At 38.8% G+C, this 20,899-nt stretch overlaps 1 protein-coding gene across 3 annotated transcripts in view; it reads right to left on the bottom strand.

The window, feature by feature from the left end:
* The window catches only part of LOC105833892 (nephrin), a 259,982-nt gene that overhangs the window by 135,783 nt on the left and 103,300 nt on the right, over positions 1-20,899 (bottom strand). For all 3 annotated transcript variants that reach the window (XM_036292415.1, XM_036292410.1, XM_036292416.1), the window contains exon 5: positions 11,370-11,480. In XM_036292415.1, coding sequence (XP_036148308.1) covers positions 11,370-11,480 — 111 coding nt within the window. The remainder of the gene's footprint in view (positions 1-11,369; positions 11,481-20,899) is intronic.

Below are 20,899 nucleotides of genomic sequence, written 5' to 3'. Positions count from 1 at the left end.
TCGACGTATCAATGATAAAATTCCCCGGATGAAGTATCAGTTCACCGAGAGGACAAACTCTCGAGTTCACCCGTGAGCTCGCTTGTTCGTCGAAACTACGTGTTTTTTTTTTCCCTCCCCCGTTATTAGCACGAGTGAAACGTGCACACGCCTCTTGCGGTGGGCGCATATAGGTGGGAGAGGGCATAATCGGGATGCGCGAGACGTGCACACGCAAAATACGTGGGTGGGAATAAAAACGTCGTTTCGCCGCGAGACGGGAGGAGAGTGAGGAACGTGAATGGAGGAGAAACGCCGCGTTACGGCTGCTGGGTCGCGTTAAAACAAACATTTCGCTCCGTGACGCTGTAAAATTGCGTTCGATGCAACGCCGAGCGCCGACAATGCGGGCAGCCGGACAGCGGCCGTGGCGCGAGGGAGGAGGGTGAGGAGGGGTAGGGGGAGCACACCGGTGGAAATACACCGTGTATTGTGTGGTAACAATACGCGGCAGAATGAGCGGCCGACGCGCGCGCATTGCCGGCGTTTCGCCGACGCTTTTCGAGGAGTATACCCGCAGAGCGCGAAGCCGGGGGTTTAAACGCGAGGGCCGTTCGCCCGCTCGCTTGCTCCCTCGCTCCCTCGTTTTACGCGACGGCGAATGCTCGAAATACGAGCAGAGTGGGGTCAATTATTTCCAACTGCCGGCCGCGCTGAATCGAGGGTGACCGCGGGCGAGCACAAGAGCACCGTGATTGGGAAAGAAACCCTCGCTGAACTTTACGTGACGATACGTGGCGGGGGTTTTTTTTCCTCCCCCTCTCCTCCCTTTATTTTACACGGAAACGAAAGAACCAAGTATTTTTACATTGAAAGCATTTCCGCGGAGCTTTTATTTACTTAAGGCGATTGCAACTGATTGTTTTTGCAAATTGAGTTCTAAAATAACCCGTTACGGCTCGCGTGGGAGATTTGCAAATGAAAGTTTCCCTCGGGATTCGGGAAAATCTACGTGAGTCGTGCAATTTACATTTGAAAAGTCAAACAGCTCTCAAATCTGACAAGAATCTCTACAATAACAGTCAATCGGGAAATGGAAATTCGATCCCTGCTAACATAGATAATATTTGCCATCGCGAAATTAGATAAATTCTACTCAAGAGAGGAATAAAATAATTTAATTTAATTTCTAATTCGTGATCATAAAAAATATGTAAAATGAGAGAAGGATTAATTCGGCGTTAATGACGTGTACGTAATAAAACGACAAATTTACCACCACAATTGGATATCATTAAACATAGGCAAATGCCAGGCAGTGAATTAGAAACAAATATAATGTTACGGGATATCCGTTTATGCTGATCGGAGACAAAGTTTCCTTTTTAGACAGCGTTTGCACAATGCAAATCTCTGAGCATCGTTGCGCGGTAGTTCCCCTCGGTATACTCCGAAGTTCTGTTGATATTAGGAATTACAGTCAATGCGTTATGTAGTTTGAATTTCTGCAAGATACACTGCGCACGGATTTCCCGGCCCCAGCCATTTGCAAACCTCAAAGCGAAATGAAAGAAGCATTACCGCTAAGAATCGCAAATATGAAAATACGAAACCAACGAAGCCCGAGTTACCGCAAACTTTGCCACTCACAAGGCGCGCGTAAAATAGAAAATATTAATGCTCGATTTATTTGCGAAGTTTCGTCGTTTCGCATTTTGAGCGGAGAATGATTTCGTGTGCGCGACAATAAATTATTTCGCCTCGAAACTTGCCTCGACGGAGGTAAGAAATAAAAAAAATAAGAACTTTATAGAAGTCGTTAAACTCGTCGTTAAAAATCAGTATTATTGACTTCCTCCCGCGTTCTCGCGATATTCCGTATACGGAAAATAATAATTTCATGTTTAACGGAGCATGATTCTCGCCAAATTGCACATAAAGCAGGACCCATTAACGTAAAAAACTGTAATTTTACATTCTCCCCACGGCGATAATCCCTTGAATAATTTCATAAATTGGTTCGTTTTAAAAACGCGGTACACAAAGATACTTTTGGATAAATTGGAGAATTTTCTCTCGCGTCCTTAAATAACACCTCACGCAGCAGGAATATCTTTTGCATGCTGGTATGCGAGGATATCGCAGGACTAACGACGAGAAGCCACGAGGTCAAACGAGGTCAACCCGTAAGGGACGGCATGCATTTTGCAGGATTTTATGTCACAGTAAAATAAATTAAACCCCCATCGCTGCTGCTATTCTCTCGTGAGTAGAACAAACCAGAAATTTTCCGATATACGGTCTTTCAAAATTAAATGTAAAAGATTTTAAATATAATTAAAAAGTAAGATAAAATACGCAACCTGACTTTTATGATCTATATCTGATTACATTAAATTATAAATACAATTGAAATCGATTTTTATTGAAACCGTTACAAATAATTTATTTGACGAATGTTCTACGGTACACTGAAAAAAATATTCTTTACAATATCAATGTATGACGTTTATCGACTAAAATTCATTGACACAATAAACTTTTTGTTAATAGTATAAATATCACATTGAACTTTTTCATTAGCCATAAATAAATTTATTAATATAACAAATTATTCTTTGTTACAATAAATAAAACATCATGATAATAAAACAATTCATTGGACCAATTTTAATAAATTTTTCATTAGCAGAATGAACATTTCATTGAAATTTATGTATAGTTTTGGTTCAGTGTGCTCGAATTTCAACAGAATTTCTACGTAGGGGGAGAATCGTGTTCACGCACAATACCAAACGTGACATGTCAGGCAACAAAGTTTAGAATTGAAAGTGCAACATGTAGCCACAGCAGCACAAGCGCACAAAAATGTAGCCTCCAATGTCTAATGACACGTGTCGAACGATACATTTCATTCCGCGTCCCCGCATCGAAAAACGGAACGTGACACCGCATGGCGGTGCTTATGAAACGCCCTGTACGAAGCGGGAAGAGAATTTCGCTTTGCATATGCAGTGCACAGTAAACAGAAGCGTCATGTCGGATTTTATCCCGCATCGGCCGTCCTTTCGAGCTGTCCGCCGCACTTTGTGCCCGACGTCCGACTCGGATTCCGCGTTGCAAACCACTCTCCCGCGATCTCCGCAGACGAGTTGCTTGTTACGCGTTGCAAAGTACCGCGTTTCGGCCCAGTCGAAATGTCGGGAGCACCGGTATTGTGCTATCGGTTAGCTTCGCTCGAGCCATCCCGGTTACACACCGAGGAAACGGGAGGGAGAAGAGAGAGAGAGAGAGAGAAAACGTCCATTTTAGACGTGTCACTCATTAATTAGTCTCGCAAACGTAGTCTGTTACGTAATAATAGCATAATACATCAATATAGAACTGTGTATTAATATAATATTGTTAATATAATATTCTGACACAATAATACGTTGATCAAAGGAGCCCGGGCTCGTTGGCACAGTTTTCACTACAATTTCTCCATTCGACATTTCAAACAATTAATTATTATAATTAAACTGTACTAATGTAGTAGAGAAAATCTTTCTTTACACACACATACCAAGAACGATTTTGTAAACGATATAATTTCTTTGTAATAAATAAAATACGAACGTACTGTATTATAACCAACTCTCCCTGATGGCAAGATAAATTGGCACATATCGCGGTGTAAATTACCTATAACCTGACAAATCCATATGAAATCAACGAAAACGTAATAAAAGGAAAGAATAAATCGCATGCATATAATTCTTGATAAACGGTGTAGCTTTTAAAACGATGCTACTTTACAATGATCGAATAGCGAAATACTGTTACAGAAAAACAAACTATTTTAGTAAACTATTTTAGTTCAGTTATAATATAGAAATATTTAAAAAATATTAAAATTTATTAAAGCAACGTTGTATTTCTCACTCACGCGTAAGTCAAATTTGCCTTAATATGAGTCAATGTACATTTAATTCCATTCACTTTATTACAATAAAAATTACAGTTATTATTTAAAATAACGTACAGTAACAGAAACTCTTCTTTTAACTAATAGTATGTGATTTAAATTTATTCTTTCAAGCTGAAGAACATTAATACAATTTCTTTTTAATTATTTGTTTTCTCTAAATCAAATTTCTCTTTTTCTTCATAACGCTTAAAATAAAACTTTGAGAATAGTATTTACATTATAAAAGAGATATTTTGCGAAAAAAACTGTTCCATAATTTCATTCACCATAAACACATAAACCGAACGCAATGCCAACTTGTCTCTTGTGTCAACGATTTCCTCTACGCCTGCATTCGAATTTGCGTACGAAAAACTTACGAATTAAAAAAATGCACGTCGGACGATATCAGCCACCAATTTATGAAACAATTATATTTCCGTAACATTGCTCGAACGTGACGTTTCCGTTTCCCTCGGATACGGAAACTTTGTACCTTATGTTTTTGTACCTTGTCTTCTGAGATACATTTCTCTTCGCAAACGGTAACAAGCGACAATCCCCTTTTTGTAGTAGCTCCTTGTTCGCGTCTAAGGATAGTGACATTAAGGAAGACGGAAGGCGATTTACGTCAGTACAGGGCATTACAAACATAGCTATCGTCCGACACACTAAAATTGCCGCGTTGTACATCCCGTACTGAAGACATTCATGCGAAATGATAACGCGCTCTCTTGCACGTTGATAGCATTTGCACAAAATCACCATTTAATAAAAATGATATACAGTAAACTATTGTGATTACAATAAAAAGTATAAAAGTAGCGTATAAATATATCCCCCAAAAATTTGATCTATAAATACAAAAAGAATTCAAACTGCCAGATTACCAGAGAAATTTATTATATATCTGCGAAGAATTGATCTCACGTCTTTCCAAATACGTTGGCTACATAATTTTATCGATGCTCACCGAATAATAACAAAGAGATGAAATAGCGCATTGTGCTATTCTGAATTTGCGCGCGCGATATCTCAGGTCAGTCATACGTTCCGCTCTGGTTTATTCCGGGGAAGCATCCTCGGGGATAACTAAGTAACAATTTGGGACGGCGAGTAATATTCGCCCGGGCACGAGTCTGACGGCGAAAATGGTGCCTCGAATCGTTATCCGAAAATTCGGCCACGAGCTGCAGGATGCGAGCAGCCGCGAAAGCTGCACTCCGGCGTGCTATCCTAATCCCGCTTCGCATTAATAGGGTCTTTATTTCTCGCTGACGTTGCTAGCTCAATAAACCGGCTGCACCGAATTCGTACGGCGCTGTGCTAAATCGTGTGCCGCGAATAAACTGCGATTACGGGCCAGGTGAGCAGCTCGAAGAACTCGCCGAGCCATGGTTAAATCGATGGCGATCATTAGAACTGAATTATATACCCTGCGTATTAATGCTGGAATTATGTGCCACAAACGGATCATTATTACTGCAATTACGATATTTTTGTTCTTGCTTATCGATAACATTACTATAATCTTTAGACGCAGAGAGAAAAATTTCTAATGAACTGCTTTAATAAACAATTTTGTTCAACTATTTCAAAATATATATTTCTTTGTTTTTAACAAATTTTTATTTAGTTTTAATAAATCTTATTAAATCTAAATAAATGTATAAAATTTATCAAAACAGAAAAATGTGTTTAAAAATAGTCAAACAAAACTGTTTATAAAATCTAAAGACATTTTTTCCGTATAATTAGTTTTTAAATTTTTGTTATCAAAATTTTCTTTTTTTTTCTTTAGTAAATAAACTTTCGAAATAATATCTGCGTAACTGTAGAATCAACGAATGTGTCGCAATTGGCAAACTTCCTCCCTAAGATTAATGTTCGGGGTACTTTTTTTTTTATTGATGCTGAAAGTGTCGTCAGTTTTCTGGAACGCGGAAATTAATAACCGCCAAAAAAGTTATTGAACGGTTATTATTCGCGCGAAACACTTCGCAAACGCAATATATTTTCCGAGATGGCAATTTTGGTGTTTTCCCTCGGGGTACCTGGGACCCGCTTTATTTCCTTTCGTATCGGTCAACGATTTCCGCTCGGCGCACCCCGCGCGTCCGATATCCTAAATTAAGCCGCAAAATACTCGCGTTTCTCCACACATCCCCCTCCGGTCTTTTTTCCCCTCCGTTTAATACGTGCGAGGACTGCCGCAGCAGCAGCGGCAGCGGCAGCGATGGCGGCGAACGCTGCATTATGAAATTGGCATGGACGTATTATATTTTGCGACGCAGGTGTTAAATGCACACCGGCGCTATACCCGGATGCTTTTCATGGTTTTGCCGTTAGAGTAAAAGAGCTTTCTGCGTTGTCCGGCAAAAAAGTACGCGCAATTATCGCGCTCATTGACGCAAAAGAGAGAAATAATCCCGTAAAAGTGCGCGTCTGCGTCAAGCCAGACAAATATTTTGCATAAATGCTTCAAAACGTGTGCAAATGCACATATTTGTTGGGCTCTAAATTTATTATTTATTTATTAACGTAATAATATAATTTTCAGTCTAAATTGAGTTTCGAAATTAAAGCCTTGTGCCACAAAATCATAAAACTATACTGAAAGGTTCAGAAAAAATTGATTACGTTCAAGTGCAGATGTTATAACAAAAGGAAAAAGAAGAAGCACACTGAAAGTCATGGCAGTACGACGAAGTTCGCAGGGGAGCAACGAGCAGAAAAGTCGTGCAAACAAGTGGCGTTCTGTATTTCTCGGCGAATGAGAAATACGAGCAATCAGCTGTTCCCGAAGAGATCAGACAGGCGAGCGAGAGAGTTTTACTATCGGAAAGGGAAACGAGAGCGAGAGAAACATGCTAGTTTCAGGGAAAAGACGGGAGTACAAATGCGCCGAAAGTTCGCTCGTCGCGTCTTCCGCTTGACGTTGCGGTGCAGCGGCTTTTCTTACTATTTCGCCCCCTCCCTCTCGCTCTCTTTCTGTTATTTCCTTTTCTGTCGTATCGCGCGCATTTCGTCACGAGCTTTCCGCCCCGAAGTCATCAGCTACCTGTACGCGAGTGCGAAAAACTCCACCGGCAAGTCGGACGAGGCGAGCTCGTTTCGTTCCCGTGTGACAAATCACCTGTCCTGAAGAGCACGCTTCCGCTCGACGCCGAAACGCGGCGAAAGGTGAAATTGCAACGACAGTAAAAACGCGTCGCGCTGCGGGAAATTATGCTATATCTCTTTAAATTATAATACAATGCTCTTTAATGTGGAAGCTAATTTGAAAGGTCTTCTCGCTTCATGTCGTGATAAATATAAAGAGTATCAGCTCTTTGCATTCCTTCGAATAAAATTTCACTCAAAAAATGGTTGCCTTATCACAATTGGAGCACAACGGATTTACTAAATATGAATAAAAATTAACATGAAAAGAATTCTGTCATTCTTCGTATCGTAGAGTGAATCCTTGTGTATAATGAAGTGTTATATTTTTGCTCGTAATTAAAGAGTAAATCTGATATGCTCTACATCATGGACAGTTCATGTGTAAGAAAGAAGATCGCTGGGAGCAAATTACATTAATTTAATCGTCGTGTCGACGTTGTGTTAAGTTCACATTATAAAGAAAAATGTTGACAATGTTTCTTCTAGAATGCTAACAAGGATGTACATATACTGAGACAAAAAGATATTAATTCGAATAAATTTTTCAACTTGATTAAATTTCTTCAGTTCAAGTATTTACAAATTTAAATCAAGTGCGTAAATATTTGAATTAATGAAATTTGATTAAACTGAAAAGTTTAATCAAATTGACAACTTTTGCCTCGGTGCTAACGCTTATTTGTTTGGAAATCAGTACTGCAATAAATTGGAAATGTAATAAACAATAATTTGCAAGGGATACAGTTATTCGATAACTCTCGCCTAAAAATATATGTAACAATAAGCAAAATATTTACACAATAAACACGGTATATCTGATGTTAACGGTACATCTAATGATATTTCGATTAAGATTGCGAAGCTGAACACAATACTCTGAGAAAATCCTTGTCCGCTTCGACAGCGAAAAAACATTTTCACAACGAAAGCGCTAGATGAACCGCGCGCGGTCCCCCGGGAATCCTCAACAAGACGCAACAATAGAAACGTAATAATAAATAAGAAGCGCATGAAAACGTAACAATAGAAGGGTAACAATAAACAGAATGAGATAGAAAGACGGAGCCAGGACGTGCAATAATTTCAAATCATTGCTATGCCGCGCGGAATGTGAAATGCGGATGCAATCGTTGATTCTTGACATTTCTGAAAAATACTTGAAATCGTCAATTCTTCGAGTAATTTCATATCAAGAATACGTCTGTTTTGTTTTTCATATAAATTATATTACAATAATCACAAAACAAAAATTATATTTATTTTTAATTAAAAAAGATTAAAAGTGAAAACAATTGATACAATTAAAAATCAACTAAAAAAAACTGCCTGACTGCTTAAATTAGAAATCTGATAGATTCAACCAGTATTTGATTAAAAAATAAATTCTTTTATGAATTATCTATTGCCATAAGAATGATTAATTCCTTCCTATTAAATATATCATGATTCTTGAGAATAATAGTATTATATTATTTATATTTAGTTGGGTCAACTTAACGTTTTTTAAAAGAAACGTTTACTGAATATTTAGAAATATTTGCAATTTAAAATTTAAAATTTTGGTAGAATTTTATTTTTTAACAGGAAAATGCCACTCAAATCCTTATATAGTTAATTTTATCAAAACATTCTAGCTATAAAATATCGAGTCTAATCTTGATAAACAGAAATTCAGATTGCTCTTGCCAAAAATGCATTTTACATATTTACATGTACAATCTTGTTAAAGAATTGATATTCAAAAAGGGAGTGAGACTTATTGACTCTGAATAATTTTTCACTCTCCGAAAATGTTTCTCGACATACATAACAATATCTAACGGCTTACAGTCTTATAAATTATATCATCGCATGCCTTGCGATTGCAGAAGCCTAATAAGTATTTCAGCAGTCGGTGCAGGGCGCGCTATTAATTATTTATCCGCCGTTTTGAAATTCAATGGTATCGACGCGTGATACGTTTGCCAACGTGACGCGGCAGCCAGCTCACGGAGGGCATCGGGCATTCTCGGGAAATGGAACTTAGTTCAAAACTATCCGCAATCCCGCGATGGAATTGCGCGAGAGGGCGGACAACATCGAGGCAGGTCGTGGCTCGTGTTAAACTGGAAATAGTGGCTTGGCTATGTCGGCGGAGATTGGCATGGATCCAACGGATTCATCGCGCCCCGGCAGAGGCGACGAAGTCAACTATACGTTAATCTTCTGCCAGGGCGCTTTTCATTTTCTACTCGCTCCCTCCCCGGGTCTTTGAAGGAGGTTCATTCTCTACCCCATCAACTGTACTTTCGTACTTTTACCAAGAGAACTGTCATCTTCATCGTCTAACGACGAATTCAAAATTCAGAAAAGTCGTAAAAATCCTCCGCGATTTAATGTCTCGGAATATCTTTCATCTAATACTTGGTGCTCAGAGATAATAAAGGTAATAGTTAAACGGTTTATCGAATGCGCTTTTGAAAATGTGCTCTTAGAAAAAGATGCTGTGTGTCACGGCAGAAGCACGTATAAATTTCCTGAATCGAATTTGGCGGCTTTTCAAGAAGTTGATTACACAACAACGCGGCGAACTGCGAGGTCACTTCCGCCTCCTCTTCTCCTTCTTGATTTTTCTTAGATACGAAACTTCTCATCTCTTCCTACATTTGCCATTTTCGTAAAACGTTAATATAGAAGGAAAAATAAAAGTGTTTTTACTCCGTCATCTCACAGATTTTTATCGAGAGGAAGATGTAATGCTCTCAAAAATTTTCACGTGATATGTCTCCAGTAAGAAACGCCGGAATTTCTTCGAACTTTCACGCTAAAGTTACCCATTTCGAAATCTTTATAAAAGCGAAGTAGTCGCGCTGCCCAAAAATAAGTAGTTCTAAAGCTACTTTCAACAACAAACCTACAGCGCGTTGACGACCAAAAACCTTATCATAGATCTCAAAATTACTTCAAGAAAATATTTTTTAAAAAAAGTAAAACTTATTGTATCCTAAAGATGTAAGGTCCAAGATCGACGCTTAAAAAGCCATGTTTCTTATACGGACTCGCAATCAGTCCTGAAAGGGTTAAAGATATAGTCGCCGCGGGTGGAGGCCTCGGGCGCGATAATTTATTTCCGACGACGACGGAAGCGAGCGCACGATTTCTGGCGGGTGCATCGGAACGGTGGCAGTTACAGGGGATCAGAATTGGCGTGGATCCAAGCGAGGATTCGGCCGTCGCGCGACAAGTCGCTCCACCAAGCGTCGTTTCGGTGCCTATGGGGAAAAAGCGGGCGGACTCTTTTAAGCTCCTCCGCCCTTCCCGTTCTCGCGACTCCCTAGATCCCCCCCCGCTGCTGCACCAGCCTCGCGGCGTTTCTCCTCGAGTGCGTTGTGCAGAGGACTCTAAATGGAATTGGCCTCGCGCCAGTGAATACCCGCGATTCTTCGGCGAGATGGGATTTTTCGTTCGGCACGCACGACGTACATTTGCGCCTCTCACCGTTTTCCTCGAGTAATTCGCGCGCGTTGATCGCATCCATGAAGCGATTCACGCGGAGGCTGCTCGAATCGAGATCCGAACACTTTTGATCGGTGTAAGTCGTCTTTAGTCATGTAAAGCTGATGTAACACGCTTTTCTGAATTATGCAGTTAAAGTGCATGAATCGGCTACTGTATACCTTTCCTTGCCTTCGAGCCTCGGATTTGGCTCGGTATTAGACTTTAGATCAGGATTTCCCAAACTTGTGTGAGCAGCGAGACATTTTTCAAAAATCGACAAACATCTATAACATATATACTTTAATAAATATAAAAAATCATGAAAAAAAATAAATTGATTGTTCATTTACATTACTTCATTTTACTTCCTACTTTATAATTTTTTATTAAATGTAATTTATAAAATATAATGAGGGTATGAAAATATGAAAAACTTATTTCCTATATGTGTTATGTAATCTTGATAACGGATATCGATACGAATCATTTTTACGTACAAAAACTTTGTAATTTATTTCGAAATTGCATTTTTCCTTTCCTTTACTGAAAAATTTTTTACGACTCACACTTTGGAAAATTCTGCTTCAAACAATTTATTTGCAATAGAGAGCTTTGCATTAAGCTTCTCACGTGTAATAAAATAAAGTTCAAAATCTCAGTGTGAATTTCAAAGTATAATTTAAAACGCTTGATTAAAATTAAACATTAACGTGCAATTGGTTCTTGCCAGCTATTCACTAAGGCAACAATTAAAAGTGTGCGTAAAGTTATGTTGACATTATACATAGCTGTCATTTACCTCCATGCACCTCGCAAACCAGGAACAGGTCAGCTCCCTCCGGGTAAGCCTCGAGAAGTTTACTCATGTCTCGCCTCTTCGCGTCATAGATTATCGGCTTCATCGGTGGCACTGTAAACAGAAAAACCGACGTGTAAACGATGTGTGCATTTTCCAGTTTGATTGCTCAGGCTGCTCAGGCTGTCGCCCGAGGAAATTTTTAAAGAGGATAACTTTATGTTTTGAAAATTACAGTTATATTTATCATATATTGTATGTAATATATTATGTGTATACGTATATAAAATATACATTTCTATATTTAAAACAAAAAAAATAAATATTTATATACAATATAGTTCTTTTTTTATTTCAAAAAGAATTACGTATGAAAAATTACATCAATACCATTAAGCGTGACCAAAAAAACTTTTGTATAATACATCGCACGTATCTAGCTTTAGACAATTATAATAAACAAAAATCTGGAGAAAAAAGTAAAAAGCGAAAAAGTAAAGCAGCGACAGACTTCACTTGATATCGCTAGACTTTCTTTTTCGCTTTCATCGTCAGCCCGATGCATTCACGATACAGCCGAGGTAAACGCATACAAGTCGACGAGATTCTCATCCCAATATGTCGCGCCCGGATGTCGGACGGGGATTGCTCTCAGTTATTGTCGCGACGACGTAGATGACGACGACGACGACGACGACGACGACGACGACGACGACGACGCCGATCGACGTTCCACTCGCGTTCGTGTCTCCTCTTCCTTTTGGGAAGGTACGAGCGAAGAGATCGCGCTCGTAAGGGCTTTCGCGGTAGGGCCAAACTCGATAAGCAATATCGATCAGGCCGTCTTCGACGCACGGCAAAATGTTCTGATTTTTATCTCGGTTTACTCGGTTTCGCGCGGTTCGACACGTACACAACCCTCGCGCGATTACGATTGCGCTATCGTACGGTTATAAGTTACGCAGGAATCGATTTCGTATCTTTGAGGCGATCGCGCGAAAGCTTCGTGGGGATCTTTATGTAAATAGTCCGAATCACTGCTCTCGAGCCGAAGGTGCGGTGCCATAATGTCGCCGGCGTGACTTGTTTGTTCATATCGTCGATCGTATTCGGGCTGTATCCGAAGTACGTGGCGATATTTTCGAAACGTGTTCTATGAGCGCAAACAAAAGTCAGTATTGTCGACCCGCGTTTAAAGCTGTGTGGCGCGAGGCAAGATAGAAAAATGTATAACGAATACGCACTTGATATAAACACGTGAATTTTAGTTTCACAAACAGCAGCGTGTGAATACGCATTGTCCAATCGCTTTCAGTAAGGAGATAAGGTTTAGGAAGTAAGACATTTTGTTTCATCTTTGATTCGTATTGTAGCACACTAATATAAATTTAAAAGAACAATTATTTATTAATTGTAATTTTTCAACTCTTTCTTCACTCCAAGTACACGGAGAGAATTTTCTCTTAAAAATTACCTTGAAAATCGTGATAATTGTGAGACAACGTAAACCTTGAAGAATTTTACCATACTTTTAACAAAATTTACCAAAATTTATTATAATTTACTAAAATTGTAATAAAATTGGGCAAAGTTTTAGTAAATTTTGTTAGAAGTATAGTAAAATTTACAAAATTTTGCCAAATTTTATTAAAATTTTAGTAAATTTTGTTAAAGATATAGTTAAATTCTTTCAGGTTTACGTTGTCCTACAATTACCATAATTTTCAGGGTAATTTTTAAGAGAAAATTCTTCTCGTGTAGCCACTATAATATGATAATTGTTATTGCATGTTTACACACTGAAAACAAATATAATATATGCAATAAGATATATAGTTGCGGTTTGCCAACTACAGATATACTCAATACAATAATATATGCTATTGCAGTATCAACATTGTACTTGTATTAATAGCAAATATTATTGCATTGAGTATTTTATGTAGTTGGCAGCCCGTAATTACATACGTTATTGGCTATATTACTTTTTTTGTGTGTATTAAAACATTCGATGTTATTATATATACTCGTCTTTAAAATATTTTATCTTTGTTAATCTTTCCGTGACAAACTGTAGTGCGCACTGCAATACGCAGACTCGCCTCCCGTATGGCGATCAATGCTGCCGTCGCGAAAGGGTTAACAGTAAAATTTCGAAAAAGAAAGAGCACATTGGCATTATCGCAGGCCGCAAGTGCAATTAAGACTAAATCGATTCTAATTACAGATCGTCCGTCCTGTATGCAAGGAGATATCGCCCCATTATGATTAAATTAGCGACGCGGAAAGAATTCAATAATCATTGTCGAGTAATTGCTGTTTCCGACATGCGATGCGATCGCTGTCGGCTCGAATCGATATGCTGAAGAGCAGAAACTTCGCCCGGGAGAGTGGGAAGGAGCGTTCCGTTCCCACGGGATTCCGCAGACGGACGTCGTAATCTCGACGGAGATTACACAAGGGCGGCGCAAGACGGCGCTTTAGTGGCGCTAATACCCCGCATTCACGGCCTTTTATAGCGGCGTTTATCCGGAAAGATATCCCGTCCTCTCCCAAAGCGCAAATCCTCCCCCCCTTCCCCCGCCACCGAACCCCACGACCATTGTTACAATGACAATTGACTCGCTCGCGAGAAAAACCCGTAAGATGCGCTCGAAGTTTAGTTGTACCACAAGCGCGTCTGATACGCAATGAACCTCTACTACTTCCTGAGTCGTAGCCTCGGAATACCTTCGAATGGTTGCCATATCTACTTACTACAATGCATACAATTGTAGTAAGTATCGTAGAGATAATAATCAATGTTCAAAAATTAAAGAAATGTGACAAATTATAATTTAACTTTACTTACATAATATGACATTTTATATTGTTTACACTTTCATTCTTATAATCCTAAAAAAATTAACATTTTCCACAAAAATAGAGATAGCAACTTCTTTCTGTGCTCATTTTAAAAGTCAACATAATTTTATTTTAAAAATCACTGCTTAATTTCAAAATGGTGGGTTTAATACGACGGACCAAAATCTTATATCGTAGATAAATATGTCAACTCTTACAGAGTTTTCCAACTCTTTAGTCTAGTGTTAATTATAATTAAAATTAATTAAATGTATTCATTGTGTTGACTTTTTATCACAGCACAATTTAAAAGTCGTTAAAAATATGCATATTTGTTATAAAGGACTTTTATAAAAATTGTCACAGAAACTCAAATACTAGCAATCCATACTATATCATGTTCTGTATGTACATTTCGTAATGCTCCGATATCGTACATAAAACCATATTAGTACTAATTAGCAATAACTTTACATTAGCTTTCCGCGATTAATTACAGAATAAATTGCTGTCACGGGAGCTAATCTCATGAATATTCAAACGATCGTTAGTATAGTATACGGCATTATTATATTATTATCTAAAGCATATGCATATATATATGCTCAGGTATATATGTATATTACTGACATAATAGACCGATACAAGTTGCCCACCCAAAAAGCCAGCCTATCAAAGTCGAAGCTATTGATAACGCGGAAGTAGCCGTGCGTGCTGCGTGAAGAGGTCTTCCTCCCCCCCACGTTCACGGCCAACACCCTGGTGAGAATTGCTCATTAATCTTCCCGCACGCGATTCACCCTCCGAGTTTTACATATTTATGACCGTCCCCGCGCGATGTGGTCGTGGGACGGCTGTTTTGGTATTCGGCCCGTTACGTCGCGCTCGCAGCATCGAAACCCCGCTAAAATCCGTCCAAAGTCGGTACAAAGCCAGCTCGTGTAGCCCAGCACAACCCGGGAACAATCTCCGCATCTCTTTCTCCCTTTCGTTATCCTTCTCACCTCATAGCTCGCGGATATGATTTGCGGTATTCACGTATCCTTCTCGAGAGAAAGAGAACCGGGGTGAACCCCGTCGTCGTGTGGCTCACGTAGACGGTAGGTAAGCCGCCGGTCCACACCCGCGAATCCCGTTCGACGTTTTCCCCCAGAAATTCGCAGGGTAAAACGAGACAGCGGTAACATATGCGGACCTCGGTATCTCGCTCGCGAAACTTTTACTGAAATTCTCTCCCGCGCGGAGAGAGCCCAGCGAAATACGCCGCTGTCTTGTACGGTACGACCGGTTATAAATGGGAGACACGAGGTGGTGCACCTGAAAAGTCGGCGCTTGCTAGCTTCTTCCAAGGATCGTGTTTCGCTGTGTTGCTTTTCTTTTTCTTTCCTCCTTTTATGGGCCACTGCAAACACGGTCGAGCATTACGCGAATGTCTACCGTGATTTTCCGGGGCACCATTCACGGAACAAAAGCGTTAAAAAGTATCGGTGTCGGTCCCAACATCGCTCAGTTAGCCAAACTATAAACATTAATTTTTATTGTACTAACTGCATCATGCACCAAACTAAATTCCTTTGTCGGGGTGTACCGAATTAAATTTAAAATCGTTACGACGAGACGAAGGATACTCCCAAGTCCTTCCAACAAATCACAATTATGCCCCTGATAGCATTTGGAAACAGGATTCCCGAGAGGCATTTAACCATCATCCGGCGAATCAACAGGCCGCTGTGTTAAGGGCTCGAGAGGTCGGCCAAAAAATCGAGAAGAATTTACCCGGTGGGCGCACAAATCTGCCGCGTCTACGAGGGTCAGCATCAGGGAACGAGATGGGGATCGATGAGCGGGCTTCCGGCCCACGGGACTGAAAATCTCACTGGACGCGCGCGGCGCGCTTCCAACGACAACGTGTAAACCCTTCGGCCGGCAACACAATGGCAAGCCGAAGGTCCGACGGAGCGAGGAAAATATATTGCTAATAGGGTTTGCAACACGGCCCGTTAGTCGAGAGTAATGCCTTACCACGAGGTGGCACACGTTAAGCTCGTTTAACGAACCATCCCCCTCTCCGCTTCTCTCTCTCTCTCTCCCTCTCTCTCGAGCCCCTTCTCTCGCTTCCACCACCCTCACCTTTCGCCTTTTTTGCCCTTCTACTCTCCCGCGTTCGTGCTTCCGTGGACGTCGATTAGATTTATGGACTTCCATCGTGTGTCACGCGCTCGCCCTCTCGTCGCCGTGCTCTCATTCGTCGAGGGATTTCATCTTCCAGCCGCGATAACCGCACGTGACCATTTCGAGTCTCTCGATTAGAGAGGTATTCTTCTTCGCAAATCGAATAGAATGGATTGCCCGTCGCTTTTACGCGACTTTAGTGAGTTATTATCTTCTGATGCACTTTGAGGTCGAAGTAATCACAAAGCTACGTATAATCTTATAACAAACGCTATTTTAAAATCCTCGGTATTGTCTGTCTCCCCCACCTCTCCTCTCTCTCTTTCTCTCTCTCTCTCTCTTTTTCTCTCTCTGTTGCATAAACTATCTCGTAGTAGTTGTTAAGTAAAAAAAAACATAAATGAATAATGTAGATTGCTATCGTTTGTGCAAGTAATATACGCAAACTATCCTGCTAAAATGATTTCTCTTCTCTTCTCCCTCTCTGTGAACTCTTTCTGTCATCTGCAGCTACACAGTGCCATATCCCTTCTAACCAGTTGATTACGTGTGTTGGCTTTCTCATCTCATAAAACATTTTTTCGTATACTATATGCTTTTTACTTTTATCTTCGTTCGCATTTCATATCTTCTTCCGTCTCACATTTATACTTTATCTTATTTTATGTTTATTTTCATTTATCAGTTTAATACTTGTGTAACTATTTACTTGTATTTTCTATTGTACTTCTTTCTGTATTATTTCTGATTTCTGTATCATTTTTGTTTATTCTTGAGAGGGCTTGCCCTAAAAACGTTAATAAACTCTCTCTCTCTCTCTCTCTCTCTCTCTCTCTCTCTCTCTCTCTCTCTCTCTCTCTCCCCCTCTCTCTCTCTCCCTTCTTCTCCCTTGCTAGGTTTACACGTACGTACATATGAAGGATACATACGGATCATAAAACTATATTAAAGTGAATTCTACGGCGCACTTCAAGTCCCGTCACGTTCGACAGATATCCGAATGACTCTTCGAAGTACTAACGTCCTGCTCTGCTCCTTATTTCATCGACCATGTACGTTGACGGTACCATGTTTGACCCCGCATATGTTGCGCGCAAACATTGGATGTGCTATGTTGGGGCTGTTTCAAATATATCATGTGAACCACATTTTCCTTAGCACGTAGATTCCATACGATAAACTAAGAAAATTGCTCGAGACTGAGCAGCGGAAGTGATTAAAATTTAAAAGCCATTTACCAATATACTTCGTGCTCACAATGCCTTTGTTCAAAGTTTTTTATTAAATTGTTACATAAACGAGTTTAAAGAGATATCGATTTACCGAGAGATTTTTATTTTCTATTACACTTATCGGGTTACTCTTTGTACGGAGAAGACAATAATTTAATTGATAAAAATTTTACTGTCATTTCAAAATATAATTTATATACAGGATGTTGTAATTTGATTATGATATTATTTTCAGATCAGAAACATTTTTTTAAATAGGATGACATATTTTCCACATAGTAATATAATTCATATATTAAATCAAGATATGTTGGTCTTAAGATAATTTTAAACACAAAAAAATCACATTTGAAAAAACGTTGATAACTTAAAAAGCTCGTAAAATAATAAAAAATGCGGCCTTTTACAATATTTACTCTTTACAAAATTTTTTTTTGTTTTTTCAAAACAAGATATTTCTAGATGATCAAGTTACAAGGAACATTCTGTGTATTTTTTTAGTTTTGAACTTTCTATATGTGTTATGCTTTTATATCAGATTTCATTCAATATTTCTAAAATTAAGTAAAATAAAAAGCAAAAGTAAAAAAAAGAGAGAAAGAGAGAAAACATAAGTGAACTAGTCCACTATTATAAGCCAATTAAAACGTGTCGACGTTTGTTTATTCCCGATGTTCTACAACATGCGAACCTCTGTAAGTCTTTGTGAACTCCGATGAACCCTTATGAGAAGGCCACTTTCTCCAGCTTATTCATGCAGAATCTAGGTAATGCGAGACGTGCCTGATCCGAGACACCTCGTATACTACGTTACGTGCGTTCATAGCACGGGTGGGCGCGCGCCTTGCAGTGTACATGTGTGTTAGATACACGTATATATACAGATGCAGCCCGGAGAGATGCACCTATCTTTCTCGCCACGAGCCGGATGCACCATTTGCGGGATATTCTCCGACGCTATCGGCGCGGGACGTGCTCGGGCGTGCATCCTTTCTCCCGTTACCTCTTTATGAGCACACCCGCTGTAGATTCAAAGGCGTCGTCCATCGCCTACGAGTTACGAGACCAGCTAACGCGCGTCGTGACAATCTATGACAATTACTATAACTCAGCCGTCACTGTGCCAGCTTTTTCTTTTTCTTCCTCTCGTTTGACGTCGCTTGTTCGTGCCGACGTTGCTTGTCCGGCTTGATTGCCCCAATCCTGACCAGAAAAGATCGTCTTTCTTTTGTCATCGCGAATTCGTAGAACGATATGTGTATGATAATATTTTAACATTTTTTATATTTCATATATTATAAGGAAAATATTACTAATAAAATGTTTACATATCGAAATAATATTTCATAAGCTAGAAAAATTATTTTAATTTAACGTCTCTGTAAATTTCAAAGAGTAAAAATACTGTCACTATAATGTCTCAAGTATAAATTTTTACTTTAATAAAAATTAAATTTTATTTTATAAAAATGAACTTCTTATTAGAGTGAAACGTCACTTAAAAATTATAGTTTTACTCTATGAAATATATTGTTAGAAAGATCGGTTTAATTTTAAGGTATATATGCAGAAAAGAAGCAATTAAATATGTAAAAAAAAATTTAAAGATTAAATTAAGAATATATAACGATAATTCCTTACTATTGTGTCCCTTTAAACGTGTAAATTATATATAAACCTTTATTATTTCTAAGGCTGTAAAAAAATATCAAAATTTTAATTGTTAGCTAATTACAAATAAATTCTGTTTTAATTCGAGACTCAATTATCTCATAAATACCTCATGAGATTTAATTACCTCAGAAATAACAAGGAAAATTTGAAAAACAACAATTAAACAAATATATAAATCACTGACTTTTGTTCGTATAGAAATTCGGGGCAAATTCGAAATTATGATTTGTCGTTTCTGTGAACGCGACAGAAATATACAATATAACGCAAAGCTCGATAGAGAGACTGCGAAAAAGTCATGTAACATTGCACATGTATTAGTGCATTACTAACGGTATTATCCCGGGAAAATTATTACCAGAGCGAGGTAATACCTGCCATATTTCAGGCATTACGAATATTGCGATACGGCCACCGTATTTTAAGAGCGATAGTTTTATCGCTCAATGTTACGATACCCGGCTGCCCACATCTATCCTTTTTATGCTATTCGACGTGCATCGATTAAATATTGCGAACATGAATGACGCGGCAGTCTGACCTGGGAGAGACATTTTCCAGCATCAAGTGCCAATTTTTCCTGCACGAATAACGTCTTTTAAAATATCTGCCATATTTTTAAACGGAGAGATTGTAAAATATTATTAACATCATTTTGTTAACAAATCCCGCTTTCCGTTCTTTGATAATTAATGATAAATTTTTGGTAATTGCATGGATATTTTAAAAAATTATCACTACTTTATCATATTAACAGATTATTATGATATAAATTTAAAGATTGTGACATAACAAAGTATAATTTTTTATTCAATTCAATTTTTTGCATTTTTATCTTAAAAGAAAATATACAATTTTCGATGCAATTTGTGTGAGATATTCCGCGAGAGAAGAGCTCAATATTTCTTGTTCACACTAACTATTTCGTGACCTCTTAGAGTATTGAACTTTCCTAACAAGACGCTCCATGCTATGTGTATAACTTCGACATTATTTCGATGTCACATCTCGAGGAGGGAGTGTCAAAGAATCATTTATCATCATGTTATGGCGCAACGGATGCAAGATATCTGTTTGAGGCAACCCGCTGACGATCGACGAGAGACACTTCTATGATATTTATGACACGAGTAGAATAATTTATGCGCCATTTGAGAAAAGGAAGAAGGAAACGTGTATGCGTCGCAAGTGAATTGACCCCCTGGAAACAAAGTGGCGGAGTAAGAAGGCATGTGGGATCGATAGTCACGTTGTCACGCGTCATTGAAAAACTCGTAAACTTCGCTCAAGCTTGATCGTATCTTGTGTGTACATATAGTCAACGATAGATCGCCCGTGGCAATATCGTGGAGAGACATGAAAAATAAGTGCCATTTTTGTATGACATAATTAACATCCCAAAGGAGAATTCATTCATCATTACCACCTGCTCAACATATAATTTACTTCTTAGTAGTTGTTGCTTTTTTTTTTCTCCCCCAGAAAATTGCAAATATGGAAGAAACATGAAAGGATTTTTATCTTAAAAAATTACGCAAAATAAAAAATATCAAAATTAAGATTTTTCCCAAATGTCTTTTTACTGCAAACTTTACGGACGTAATTCTCGAA

The sequence above is a fragment of the Monomorium pharaonis genome, chromosome 1 (assembly GCF_013373865.1).
Source record: "Monomorium pharaonis isolate MP-MQ-018 chromosome 1, ASM1337386v2, whole genome shotgun sequence".
In the NCBI taxonomy this organism is placed as follows: Eukaryota; Metazoa; Arthropoda; class Insecta; order Hymenoptera; family Formicidae; genus Monomorium; species Monomorium pharaonis.
Note: the sequence above shows the minus strand (reverse complement) of the source record. Positions and strands in the feature narration are given on the sequence as shown.